This window comes from Chrysemys picta, chromosome 4, assembly GCF_011386835.1.
Source record: "Chrysemys picta bellii isolate R12L10 chromosome 4, ASM1138683v2, whole genome shotgun sequence".
Taxonomy (NCBI): Eukaryota; Metazoa; Chordata; order Testudines; family Emydidae; genus Chrysemys; species Chrysemys picta.
Window position 1 is genome coordinate 26,513,320 of NC_088794.1, and position 14,466 is coordinate 26,527,785.

General features: G+C 47.2%; 1 protein-coding gene across 1 annotated transcript; it reads left to right on the forward strand.

Moving 5' to 3' along the window:
* The first annotated feature begins 2,298 nt into the window (after positions 1–2,298).
* Positions 2,299–13,904, forward strand: LOC135982936 (myb/SANT-like DNA-binding domain-containing protein 1). Its single transcript, XM_065591780.1, has 2 exons — positions 2,299–5,445; positions 6,439–13,904. Exons 1-2 carry the CDS (start codon positions 4,870–4,872, stop codon positions 6,442–6,444), a joined length of 582 nt encoding a protein of 193 aa, XP_065447852.1. The 5' UTR covers positions 2,299–4,869; the 3' UTR covers positions 6,445–13,904.
* The last annotated feature ends 562 nt before the right edge of the window (positions 13,905–14,466 follow it).

Consider the following 14,466-nt stretch of genomic DNA (forward strand, 5'->3'; position numbering starts at 1 on the left):
TGATGTCAGGCAGAGCAGCTGCTCCTGGCATGTGGGCACATGGCCTGGTGCCCAAGTCCGTGGATGGCCTCCTGCCAGGAATAGGAAGGCTGCAGTGTCAGGGCTAAGCAGCGAGGCCTCTCCACACATCCCAACCATGGAGATTTGAACCCATGATCTGCTCCCGGTGCAGGTAATCACTCACCAGTTTGGGGGCCATCCAGGATCTCCTTTTCTCTCCCCCTAAATCCTATGTCATGGTGAACTTACCCTCTACCCAAGGAGGGCTGGACATCTCTTCCCTCTTCTCCTCCACTGGTGGCCTCCATGGCCCACCAATGCCTTAGTCCTGTCAGTTCCAACCACAACTTACCATTTGCTCTAGACCTATTGAGGTCATGTCACATTCATCTACCCACACCCAAACCAAATCTTTACACCTAATCCTTCCCTACCCTGACATATGCCACTAGGAAATAGTGGAAAATACCAGCATATTTCACCTACATATTTCACCCAAGAGCTGTCAGGTGACAAAGCCTTTCACTACAGAACTGGGTGAGATAGAACCAGCACCCTAGAAGTAACTGGCTCATAAGCCCACTCCCCTGAGTCAGCCAGTCGCTCAGATTCATGCTGCACATCCTATTTCCAGTCCACTAATTTCAGCTCCCTGTGCTGACCTGGGCTCAGAATCATACCAATGAGCTAGAGGTGTAACGCTCCAAATCCCAGTTCCCATAGAGACACCAGTTCCCCTCTACATGGCTGTATTGCAACTGGGGCCCAAGGTGTGGAAAGCTCCATTCCCATGGTGGTACCCTCTCTCCCAACACGGGGCCATATAGGAACCAATGACCGAGAGGTAAATGTCTCCGTATCCCATTCCAATTCCTCTGTGCTGCCTGTATTGTTCTTTAAAACAACCCAGAGGCATTTCTTTTTAAACGTAGCCAGGAAATATCCCCTAACTCTCACCTGTTCCTTGTAAAGGATGCCCCCTTTGTCAGGTCACAGCCGAGTGAAGGTGGAACTCTGTGAACTTGGAGTGTTCTCCAGTCTGCTTGTAGATGTTGACATTTCGGAGCTGTGCATGCACAGCCTCTTCTCCCCACAAGCTCAGGAGAGCCAATATCTCCTTTCTACTCCAGGAGCATGTAGCCGGCATGGTCAGCTTGGCAGTTGCGGTTGTGGAAGCAGAGAAAGAACTGACAGGAAGGGGATGCAATGCATGACAGTTCGTTTGCAAGAGTCAGGCTAACTGTAACCCCAATAATGCGAGATTTGTAGAAGCGAGGAATGTGTGAGGCGAGTGGGAAAGAACTGTGTGAGAAGTTGTTGCGACCTTGTGTAGATAATGTGTAGATAATATGGAATGTAGACTAAGAGTCTACATTAGTGAGCAAAACAAGATATCAGAATGACCTATGTATAAACAAAATGCAGCTGTTGCTCATTATTGTCTGTAACAAAAGGTATAAATGCTTGCTGTAATTGTTTACCTGTAGAGAGACCTGTTTAGCTCTCTCCCTCTACGCAATTGCTTGAGAAAATAAAGTATCTGACTTGTTGTACCCAAACAAAAAGTGAGAACTCTGTTATTTTCCGACAATTTGGGGGTTCGTCCAGGATGGCAACGCCCACAGAGGCACCGGCAGCTGCTATGGATCATTCCCCTTCGAATCCCATGGCGCCACAATAGAGGTAGGAGACCTTTTGAAATCTCTATTGGGGTGTTGGAGGAGGACTGTCTGTGGGGCCGTCTGTTCCTGTTGGGCTCGCGCCATCCAAACTTATTGACTGTGCAGCAAGATCAGATGCAGAGTGGTTCTGGGCAATTGTTTTGCCGCCCCCAATAAGGTAGTTGTATGCGGTTCTGGGGAACTGTTAGTTTGGCCACCCCCATATGCATAAGAGAGATGCATAGGTATGCACCGGTGCTGAGGGGTTTTTACTGCCTCAAGAGGGGTTGTTACCACCTCATAGTGTATTGAGTCCGGACATAAGGTACAGATGCATCGTGGTATTTGGAGATAGAGGCCTTGGTGTGTGTGTGTGTGTGTGTGTGTGTGTACACCAGTGTGAATTGAGAGTTACCGGAAGACGCCCAGAGTACTCTGCGAAGTCTTTTGGCTCGTGACCAGAACTACTCTAATGCAAGCCCGGTAACTAGAGGATCTTTTAGGAGATCCGACCCACGGTGGGCTAACTCGGCCTGGCATCGTCCGGCGAGGAAGCTATCTAGGTCTAGGAGTGCGTGAACCCATCCATCTTCCCTCCCCTTTTCCTCTCTGTCTGATCATCAAACTGGATGCAACGAGAGTAAGCGGCGCCATCTCTCAGAGACTAGCCGATGCTCTTTGCTGAAGGGAGGTGTAGGAGGGTCGTGGCCATCCTCGTTAGCCTCTCCTGTGTGAGTACCCTGTAGGGAGAGATCCTTAGTTTATGTGCCGCTAGAGCGGACAGGGCATCCTCCCTGTGTGTGTGATTGGAAAATGGGTGGGAGACAGTCTAAGCATTCCCTCTCACCCCCTAAGGGTACCCCATCTGATTTCATGTACGTACATTATGGTCCTAAAACCTGCAGGTATTTAGAGAATTGGAATCATTACATACGTGAAAATTCATCTAAACAATGCCCGCTAGAAGGTACCTTCAATCTAGATAAGATCATACATCTCAGAGGAGCTTTTAATTACCAAAAAGCCTCTGACACACAATGGGAGCAATTTGTCTCTTGAGGAAAGGAACGGGTTAATTTGAAATTCAGCTTGGTCCAGAGATAAAGAGAAAGTTAATCTGCGTTCAAGGTCAAGAATCAATGCAGACCAGGCTAAGTACAAAGAAAAACTGCTTTCGGCACCAGCTGGCTGTGAAAAAAAATATAGACATAGTCAAACCAAAGGCAATACAAGTTACAGTGCTGAGATTACATTTGCAAAGCTTAACTGTCCAGTGAGATCCAACAGTCTGCCTTTGCGACCCTGGAGCCAGCGTGGTTTGGGGACGCTGAAGAAGCCACAGGCAGCCGGCCTGGACTGGAATCACTGAAAAGACACCCCAGGAGACCCCAGGGCGTAAAAGAACTGCCCTCCCAAGAGAGGAAGCAAGTTGGAGATTGCACAGCGCCTTCTCTGAACGTTGTACACAGACGTGGCCAGTCTGGATGTACGTGTGTGAGTATGAAAGTGTGCCGACTCTCAGCCGCAGTAAGTCTGAGAACCGGAGAGGGGTTTAGCATTCCTCTCTCCACCCCGGTTGACCGGGAAGGGTGTCAGGTGGATCTACCCCAGTCGTAGCAGGACTGGGCAATAGAGAAGTTGGAGAAAAGGGAAGAGTTGTGTACTTGATAACTAGAATTGAGCAATTAAGAGCATAAATCATGAATCAAGCAGCAACTCAAACCTATGCCCAGGGCAAGTTGCAAGCCTTGAGACAGGACTTCCAAGTAAGAAAAGGAAGCACTGGCTAAGCAAGTACCGGTCCTTCAGGGACTTGTCAAAATTCAACCATTTGTGTTTGCATATGCTGTAACAGCAGTGTGTTTGCCACAAGAGAAAATTGAATAGTTAAACGCCAATGAGCCATGTGTTTTGCCCAGGTGGCAAGCCTCATGACGGAGGACTCGGGTAGCCTTGTGAGTAAGAATGTTTAAGGGAAGAGACCAGGAAGGGTGGGTCTAGTTGAGAAGCCCACCCTCCTAGTTAAATTGGTAGTGAAAAAGCCGGTGCCCATGGAAGGGACGGTTCAGCGAGAAAAGCAGGATCGGGCCCAAGCGGGCAGGCAACAGATAGAGAGATTGGAAAACAGGTTGGAAACTTTGAGGGCATAGTGGAAGGAAAGGAGTAAGTAATTATAAGCATGGGGATTTCAAATCCCCAGGATAATAATTAGAATGGTAAAATGTGTGTAAGACAGAGTCTTTGTACCAAGGTGCAAGGCTCTCCTTTCTTCTGCAGAATAAAGCAACTCTTCCTTATCCCTGTCTGGCTGTTATTGACTCTCAGCTAGGTGGACCCGGTATTTTGGTGACAGTTTCTGGCGACTCCGCCGGGACTCTCCTAGCTCGGATATTGGACTCCGGACGGCTGCGGCGAACTGGGAACGGCGCCAACGGGGTGTTTTGCCCCTTTTCTCTGCTTCACCGCAGCCCCTGGGGTTCGTGTTCTGATAAGGTGAGTCCTAATAGGATAAGGAGACACTATCTGGTTCTGTTCTGGTTCTGTTCTGGTTAACCGGTTAATTAATTTCTGTCTTATACATTTGGGCGTTAGGTGTGTGGACGGAACTGAGCCTCTCATTCGTAATTCCTCGGAGTGGAAGCCATCGCGTGCGATGAAGCTCTGAGGTCGAATTGGGATCCTTCTGTCCCCTGTTGCGGTCAGTATTAGTAGAAATTCCTGTAATAGGATCCTATTAGGCCATAATTCCCTCTGTTCTCTGTGTAATTCTCTGTTAGGCCTGGTCTACACTAGGAGGTTATGTCGAATTTAGCAGCGTTAAATCGAATTAACTCTGCACCCGTCCACACAACAAAGCTATTTAGTTCGACATAGAGGTCTCTTAAATTCGACTTCTGTACTCCTCCCCAACGAGGGGAGTAGCGCTAAATTAAATTGAGCAGGGGGTTGGACTAGATGACCTCTTGAGGTCCCTTCCAACTCTTATATTCTATGATTCTATGATTCTATGAAATCGACGCTAATAGCTCCAGGAGCTATCCCACAGTGCACCACTCTGTTGACGCTCTGGACAGCAGTCCAAGCTCGGATGCTCTGACCAGCCACACAGGAAAAGCCCCGGGAAAATTTGAATTCCTTTTCCTGTCTGGGCAGTTTGAATCTCATTTCCTGTTTGGACATCGTGGCGAGCTCAGCAGCACTGGCAGCGATGCAGAGCTCTCCAGCAGAGATGGCCATGCAATCTCAGAATAGAAAGAGGGCCCCAGCATGGACTGATCGGGAAGTCTTGGATCTGATCGCTGTGTGGGGCGATGAGTCCGTGCTTTCGGAGCTGCGATCGAAAAGACGGAATGCAAAGATCTATGAGAAGATCTCCAAAGCCATGACAGAGAGAGGATACAGCCGGGATGCAATGCAGTGCCGCGTGAAAATCAAGGAGCTGAGACAAGGGTACCAGAAGACCAAAGAGGCAAACGGACGCTCCGGATCCCAGCCCCAGACATGCCGTTTCTACAAGGCACTGCATTCCATCCTCGGTGCGGCCGCCACCACTACCCCACCACTGACCGTGGACTCTGAGGATGGGATATTGTCGACACCCGCTTCCTCGGAGATGTTAGCGGACGGGAAGATGAGGAAGGAGATGAGGAGGACAAGGCAGTCGACAGTGCTTACAACGCTGATTTCCCAGACAGCCAGGATCTCTTCATCACCCTCACCGAGATCCCCTACCAACCGTCCCCAGGCATTAACCCAGACCCAGAATCAGGGGAAGGATCAGTCGGTAAGTGTTATAAAACATGTAAAGATTTATTTTGAACAGAACATTAATATTAACAGTGGGTTTTTCATGATTACTTTGCCCTAGGCGCTTAAAGTTTTAGTCTTTGGTAGTGCAACTACTGCCAAAAATTCTAACAATGTCCGGTTTCTCATGATTGGTTTGCCCTAGGCCCTCTACTGTTTAGTTCTTGCCAGTGCAGCTACAGTAAAATTCGGTCTATATGTCCGGGGATAGAGCTGAAATCCTTATGGGATATCTCCATGAAGCTCTCCTGGAGGTAATTGGAAAGCCTTTGCATGAGGTTCCTTGGGAGAGCAGCCTTGTTGTGTCCTCCGTAGTAGGAAACATTCCCGCGCCAGGCTAGCAGCAAGTACTCCGGGATCATTGCCTTGCAGAGCATGGTGGCATACGGCCCTGGTCTTTGCAGGCTTTCACGAAGCATGCGTTCTCTGTCGCTCTCTGAAATCCGCATCAGAGTGATGTCGCTCATGGTCACCTGCTTTGAATTAGGGGAATGTTGGTATTGGGACTGCTTGCCTGTTCCTTTACAGAACTGTAACCGGCAGTTTACAGCCATGCGGTGGAGGCGGGAGAGGGGCAGCATACAGGGATCTTTCCCGGGGACAGCCGCGAGGGGGTGGGACAGGGGCAGAGTTCATGCTTGCCGGATTGCTGGCAGCAGGAACTGGCCAACGCTAGGAGCATTGCTTTGAACGTGAAAGTAGGGCAGTGCTATTATTACAGTTTTAAGCTGCCACAAGTCTATGGCTTACCATGTCAGCCTGCTACCCAAATTCCGCTGTCCGGCCGCGCTTGTCTGATCTGCACTGCAAGACCCCAGGCACTGAATGCAAAGGCCGAAAATTCGACCTTGTCCTGAGTGCGCATGTGATAGGTGCTGTGCATGGTCTTGTTCACAGAGAAAGACTATGTTCTTTGTTCACCAAAAATTTATCTTTCTGAGGAATTCACTCCCTTTTTCCCATCCCACAGCTGTGACTGTCTCCCGACCTACCTTGGCATCACACTCCCAGAGGCTGGCGCAGGTTAGGCGTAGAAAGAAAAGGACACAGGACGACATGTTCTCAGATGCTCCCGAGCCGAGGCAACCCAGCAGACCCAGTGGAGGGAGAACATGTCGCAATACCAGCGAGCACACAGCGAACGGGAGGAGAGGTGGCGGCAGGAAGACCAGCAGGCGACTCAAACACTGCTTGGACTAATGAGGGAGCAAACGGACACGCTCCGGCGCCTTGTGGATGTTCTGCAGGACCGGAGGCAGGAGGACAGAGCCCCGCTGCAGTCTATCTGTAACCACCCTCCCCCGCCACAAAGTCCCATACCCCCCTCACCCAAAGTACCAAGAAGGAGGGGCGGCAGAGTCCGTGAAAACTGTCACTCCACCCCTGCAGACTGCTCAAGTACCAGAAGGCTCTCATTCCCCAAAATTTGATAAGTCCTTTCCTTCCCGCCTCACCCAAGCCCCCATCCCAGTTTCATCCCCTAACTGTGTAGTTGCTAATAAAAAATACATTTCTGTTAATTACTGTTTCCATCATGTTTTTTTAGAGGACAGTCTGTTTGAAGGGGGGGAAGGGAGTTGGTAATTGGACAGGACAGTCACCTTTACTAGGGTACAGACACGGGAGCAGGTTCAGCAGCAGGTCACACACACATTGCAGTCACTAGGTACCCTGGTCAGTCTGGGAGGTGATTTTCATTTTCGGGGGTGGGGGGGGGGGGGCTATGTGACTTTGTGGCGGGGGAGGGCGGTTAGAGATCTTATGCAGCGGTCCTTATCCTGGATCACAGAGCCACGCAGCAGGGGATCTGTAACCATCCTCCCCCTGCCAGAAAGTCACATAGCCCCCACACACAGAGTCCCGAACAGGAGGGGTGGCAGGCTCCGTTGAAACAACCAGTCCACCAGTGCGGACCACTCTAGAAGCAGGAGCATGTCATTCCTCGAGTTTAGAAGCATCCTTTGCATCACTACACTACACCCGCTCCCCACCACAGTCTGCGTCCCAGTTTCAACACTTTACCGCGAAAACAGTAATAAAGAAAACGGTGTTCATTAACAAATTTCCAGTGATTTTATTTTTAAGCGTGTGTTGGAAGGGGGGGAAGGGGGTGAACGGGGTATGAAACTGGAGAGGATAGTGAACATTCACTGGGTAAAGAAACGGGGGCAGGTTCAGCTTCTCTGTAAACAAACATAATAGTCACAGGTTACCCTGCTCACTCAGGAACCTAGCTTTCAAAGCCTCCCAGATGCACAGCGCGTCCCGCTGGGCTCTTCTAATCGCACGGCTGTCTGGCTGGGCGTAATCAGCAGCCAGGCTATTCACCTCAACCTCCCACCCCGCCATAAAGGTCTCCCCCTTGCTCTCACAGAGATTGTGGAGCACACAGCAAACTGCAATAACAATGGGGATATTGGTTTCGCTGAGATCAGAGCGAGTCAGTAAGCTTCTCCATCTCCCCTTGAGACGTCCAAAAGCACACTCCACCACCATTCTGCACTTGCTCAGACGGTAGTTGAAGAGTTCTTTTTCACTGTCCAGGGCGCCTGTATAGGGCTTCATGAGCCAGGGCATTAGCGGGTAGGCTGGGTCCCCGAGGATCACTATAGGCATCTCCACATCCCCAACAGTTATTTTGTGGTCCGGGAAGTAAATACCTTTCTGCAGCCATCTAAACAGACCAGAGTTCCTGAAAACACGAGCATCATGAACCTTGCCCGGCCATCCGACGTTGATGTTTGTAAAACGTCCCCTATGGTCCACCAGTGCTTGCAGCACCATTGAAAAGTAGCCCTTTCGGTTAATGTACTGGCTGGCCTGGTGGTCCAATCCCAGGATAGGGATGTGAGTTCCATCTATAGCCCCACCACAGTTTGGGAATCCCATCGCGGCAAAGCCATCTATGATGACCTCCACGTTTCCCAGGGTCACTACCTTTGACAGCAGTACCTCAACGATTGCGTTGGCTACTTGCATCACAACAACCCCCACGGTAGATTTGCCCACGCCAAAGTGGTTCGCGACTGACCAGTAGCTGTCTGGCGTTGCAAGCTTCCAGAGGGCTATGGCCTCTCGCTTCTGGACAGTCAGGGCTGCTCGCATCCGGGTGTCCTTGCGCTTCAGGGCAGGGGACAGCAACTCACAAAGTTCTATGAAAGTTCCGTTTCGCAGCCACTGTGATTCATCCCAGACCTGCAGCACTATGCGGTCCCACCAGTCCATGCTTGTTTCCCGGGCCCAGAATCGCCATTCAACAGCATCAACATGACCCATTGCCACCATGATGTCCACGGCATGGGGTCCCGTGCTTTGTGACAGGTCTGTGCCACTCTCAGACTTCATGTCCTCACTGCGCTGCCGTAGCCTCCTCGCCCGATTTCTCAGCATCTGCCTCTGGAAAAGGTGGATGATAAGGTGCGAGGTGTTGACAACGACCATAACTGCAGCGATGGTCGCAGCGGGCTCCATGCTGTGGCGTGGCGTCCGCGCTGCCACTCACCAGAAAAGTGCGCGAACTGATTGCCCGCCGGCGCTTTCAGGGAGGGAGGGCGGGAGTGACAGTTGGATGACGACAGTTACCCAAAACCACCCTCGACACATTTTTTTCCCCAGCAGGCATTGGGGGCTCGACCCAGAATTCCAATGGGCAGCGGGGACTGCGGGAACTGTGGGATAGCTGCCCACAGTGCATCGCTTCCAATGTTGACGCTTGCCCCGTTAGTGTGGACTCACACAGTCAAATTACTGTCCTTAGTGTGGATACACACGTTCGACTTTGTAATATCGATTCCACATATTCGATTTAAGTAAAATCGAACTACTCTCGTAGTGTAGACATACCCTTAGAGTGTCAGCAGGCAGATGGGTGGGTCTCTGGTAAAACCCTCTAAGGATAGCCCTTTGGATTATATGTTAAGTAAATGGCCTTTACCTGGTGTTCAAACAAGAAATAGTTACACCTTGTGTAAAAATTGATGTGGCTAGTGTTGTGGAAATTGAATTGTGGAGAGGATATGCATTTTCCCCAAAACATGTGCAGTGTATATTGTAGTAGAGGTAAAAGAAATGCAAACCTACCAATATAGGTTGTGTTGTCTTTTTCAGATCACTATGTGTTTGAAAGCAGAAGTTAGAAGTAAAAGTCTGGGAAAGTTAATTGTGTCCCTTTTTAAGTAAGAATCTTTAAGCTGTGGATAGCTTTGGATCTGGAAGCAAGCCAGAAAGCATCTGTATTAATGCAATTTTCTAACTAATAAGGCAGAAGCCACTGAAACCTGGGCTGCCTATGAAACAAATACAAGGAAATATGGGGTAATTCCTCTGTTTTGCCTAAAATCAACAAGAGTATGTGTATATAAAGGAAATATTTTAAGCAATGACTGACTACCCAGAAGGGGTAGACCTCTGTTCTTTTGTCTTTCAGATCATCAGAGAAAACGGATGCCAGCTGAACAGCATTCAATGTACCATGCATTTACTGGTACAATAGGAATTATTTTTATGTTCTATGTCCTGTCTTGTGGTGTTTGTCTTGTGGCCAGAATTGTTGGGTTTAATATTTTCATAAGACAGTCTAGTTCAAAATTAAATAGAAGGGTTAAATCAAAAAGCAGATACTTGTTTTATTCAACTTGGAATACAAAGTATTTGGATAAATCAGGAAAATGTGATATACTAAAGTCTAATACATTTGCTTAAGTAAGAAAAAGAAACTTCATTGGCCAGATTTTTTTAATTGAAAAATTGTTGTTAAAATTTGCATACCAACAGTCTTTGGAAGCAAGGATATGGAAGGTTAATCCACTCCCCATATTGCACATGGGATCCTTCTGGCTACCTCAGATTTCTAGCCAGAGGGTGGGGAGGGAGGAAAGCTATTGGACACCAGAGGTTGTACCGAGTGGACTCCTCAAAAGTGGGTGTGCTTGTCCTGGTTTGTTGCTCCAAAGCTCTGTAATAAAGTTATTTTACTGGAAGAGTGTACATGGCATACATTGAATAATAAGACTAATGTACTGTATAATGGCAATGTGTATGTGTTCATTGTTGGGAAAAGGTGTATGAGTAAAGAGTGGAAGTTTCCTTTGTAGGTTAAAAGAACCTAAAGAATGGGAGAAAGAAAAAGAACAGAACGAGTTAACTGGAAAAAAATAGCTAGCAAGCTCAGTCCAAAGATAAGATGCTGGCCCCATTCAAGGACACTGCTACAGCTAAAACTTGGCTGACAACCAAGAAAAGGGGGGGCCTGAATGTGCCCAAGCAACTATGAGATCTGCAAAACACTGCCAGGCATTAATGAAATGTGTTAGGTTTCTTTTCTCACAGATAAAAGAAGTGCTACCCAAAGACCCTAGTAGCCCTGCCATTAATTGAAACAAGGAGAGGAGTCTATGTAAAGTCCATCAACGAAAGACTGCTTTGGCTCCACACTGGAAAGGCCCTTTCCAAGTCCTGTTAACCACCAACAACACTGTGAAGTGCCAAGGACTACCTGCCTGGACCCATGCTTCTCACTGTAAAAAGACCCCTCCACCTCGGGAGGACTCTCCTACTGATGATAAGCCTATTTCTCCTTCTAGCTCTACTGTGCCTTCTGGACAGCAGGAAAAAGAAAAAAGACAAGGTGAAGTGCTAGTAACCTCTCTCTTGTCCACTGACAGACCTACTGTGACTTTGGATTTTTCTAGAAGAAGCAAAACCATTACAGGGTGATGTTTTTGAAGTTTTTCTGTTGTAATATAGCCACCCGCAGGTCTGTCACTGAATGACCAGACAGGTTAAAGTGTTCTCCCACTGGTTTTTGAGTATTTTGATTCCTGATGTCAGATTTGTGTCCATTAATTCTTTTGCGTAGAGACTGTCCGGTTTGGCCAATGTACATGTACAAAAACAGACTCCAACGAGAGACTGCTGAGCTGGAATTGATATGCAAACTAGACACAATCAACTCCGGTTTGAATAAGGACTGGGAATGGCTGAGCCATTACAAACATTGAATCTATCTCCCCTTGTAAGTATGCTCACACTTCTTATCAAACTGTCTGTACTGGGCTATCTTGATTATCACTTCAAAAGTTTTTTTTCTCTTAATTAATTTTCCTCTCAGAGTTGGTAAGACAACTCCCACCTGTTTATGCTCTCTGTATGTGTGTATATATATCTCCTCAATATATGTTCCATTCTATATGCATCCGAAGAAGTGGGCTGTAGTCCACGAAAGCTTATGCTCTAATAAATTTGTTAGTCTCTAAGGTGCCACAAGTACTCCTGTTCTTCTTTTTATTGTTATTTGGTCACCCAATTAGTGAACAATTAAACGAATACCCAAAGAGTTTGTTTTGCCACTGGAAATTTTACCTGCATAGAAATTATTCCAGTGACTAATAATGTGACCTGTACCTTATTGCAATACACCCCTTCTTATGCCATTAATATCAATGCCTCCCGGAAGTACATAAAGGTGTTCAACCAACAGATGTGTTATAGTACTACACCTACATCCCTAAAGAGAGATGTAATAGGATATCAATGGACTGTGATTAACACTACACTAGGGACCGTTAAATTTTCATTGCCCTTATCCAGTTTCCAGATTACGTCTACATACCCAAATTGTTCAAAGAGGGCTGCCATTAGATTAGCACAACAGAGGGCTTGGGTTATTTCCTCTAGAAAGAAGAGAGACTTGACTGGATCCCTTTGGGATGGGGCCAATAGTGCAGCAGCAGTTTGGAATATTTTTAAGAACCAAGAACATGATGAGAAATTGGGGCAACTAGAGAAGGCCATTGGCCTTGTTTCTGGGGCACAACTAACCCAGGTACAGGCTGGAGTTGGTGAGTTACATGTTATTTCCGCCCTTAGTTCAATGACCCAGAAGTTGCTGACAGAGATGGTATTGAATATCACTGAGGCTGGGAAGGCATTGCAGTGGGATCTAGCATGTTCAGAAATTCAGGATTTCCTGAATGACCAGCTAATGGCCATTCGGAATGATCTAGAGCATCAGGCTTGGCCCACTGCCCTTACAGACACATCAGGAGTACCATCTGATCTGTGGCCATGGAGACATACTTGGAGACTTTCTGGGTGGAAGTGCGGACATTCTCAGTGCTCCTTCCATGCATATGGACCGGTTGGGAGGGGGTGGGCTCCCACATACCGAATCCTGCCGGGTCCATGGGGAGGATGCATGTGGGATTGGGTAATTCACCGAGACATCTGGGAAATTAGACTACCTGGTATGCCCAATCGATTTTTAGTCAGTGCTCCTGACGTTTGGATGGGGTTAGGGAGTCAATGGACATTTTGGCCGTTAGAACCCCCACAGCTTCAGTGTAACCGTAAACTGAAACCAGGAGCAGTTGTTACTGTTCATGACTACGTTTGCTGGGAGGGTAGGGGACAAGGAACTACCCTGACAGGACATTTACTTTTCCATAGCTGTATGTATGTATGTCTTGCAATGTGGTGGCTTTAACATACACGACATACATTTTAATCTCATTACCACTGCAGGCAATCATATTATCTACTAGCTTGCAGATAGAATTTTCCAAGTAGCCCTTAGGTTCCAGATACCCTTTAATTGGACTAGTTTAGTACCTGACCGATTTCAAAATTTGCTTTCACTGTTACCAGAGGTTCAGAAAATCTCTGAAATACAAGGGCAAATTCACATGCTTCAATATATATATCAAGTTGAAAAGTAAGCCTTTCATACAGCTTATAGAGTGTCCACCTTATGTACTAAGTATGATGTATTGTGTTTTATGACTAAAACTGTACAACAACCCCATTGCTATGGGAATATTATTGTTTGTGTTGGTGTTAGTTAGTGTAAGAGTACGTTATTGTTGTTGTAAAGGATGTAATAATAGTAATACCTTTCATGTCCATGCTCATCATGCATTGTCATTACTTCCAATCAAAACCCCTAAGGTTGAAGCATCTGAAGTAGAATCTGAATTCCAAGACTTAATGCAAATAGAGATTTGAAAATGTTTGTTGTACTAGTAGTACAAAAGGGGGGGGGGTGTGGAAGCAGAGAAAGAACTGACAGGAAGGGGATGCAATGTATGACAGTTCGTTAGCAAGAGTCAGGCTAACTGTAACCCCAATAATGCGAGATTTGTAGAAGTGAGGAATGTGTGAGGCGAGTGGGAAAGAACTGTGTGAGAAGTTGTTGCGACCTTGTGTAGATAATGTGTAGATAATATGGAATGTAGACTAAGAGTCTACATTAGTGAGCAAAACAAGATATCAGAATGACCTATGTATAAACAAAATGCAGCTGTTGCTCATTATTGTCTGTAACAAAAGGTATAAATGCTTGCTGTAATTGTTTACCTGTTGAGAGACCTGTTTAGCTCTCTCCCTCTACGCAATTGCTTGAGAAAATAAAGTATCTGACTTGCTGTACCCAAACAAAAAGTGAGAACTCTGTTATTCTCCGACACGGTCAACAATAGAGAGCTACTAGGTGTACACATGAAGCCAGACAATCAAGAAAAGGAATTTCAAAAATTCACAGGGCTTTAAATGTGGCAGGGGGACCTTCTGTTCTATGTGACTCCTAGGCAGTGGAGTTCACAATGGTGACCAGAGCGGTCAGTGGTGGGGCATTGCGGGATAGCTGCTGAAGGACACTTAGGGTCAGTAATGCAGTATCTACAGTCACATTGTGCCAACCTAAGTATACCGACCGTGGTGCTATGCTGCTCGGGGAGGTGGTGTTATTATGTCGCATAACAGGGCACTTACTTCAGTGGGAGACAAATTAACATGTACAACTAGGTCAACGTCGGCTGCCGTGCTTCAACTTAACTTTGTGCTCTAGGCCAGGCCTCCAACAGTAAAAGCAACTATTTTGGAAAAATGTGTCACTCTCACTTAAAGGAAAAGCACTCAGGGTTTATCTACGCTGGGAAGTTCCTTTGCGTTAAGGGAGGGTGTGAATTTAAAGCAGAATAGCTATTCCTCAGTGGATGCTCTG

Excerpts from the sequence above, each read along its gene's own strand:
- LOC135982936 (XM_065591780.1), top strand. The coding sequence starts at position 4,870 with ATGCAGAGCTCTCCAGCAGAGATGGCCATGCAATCTCAGAATAGAAAG.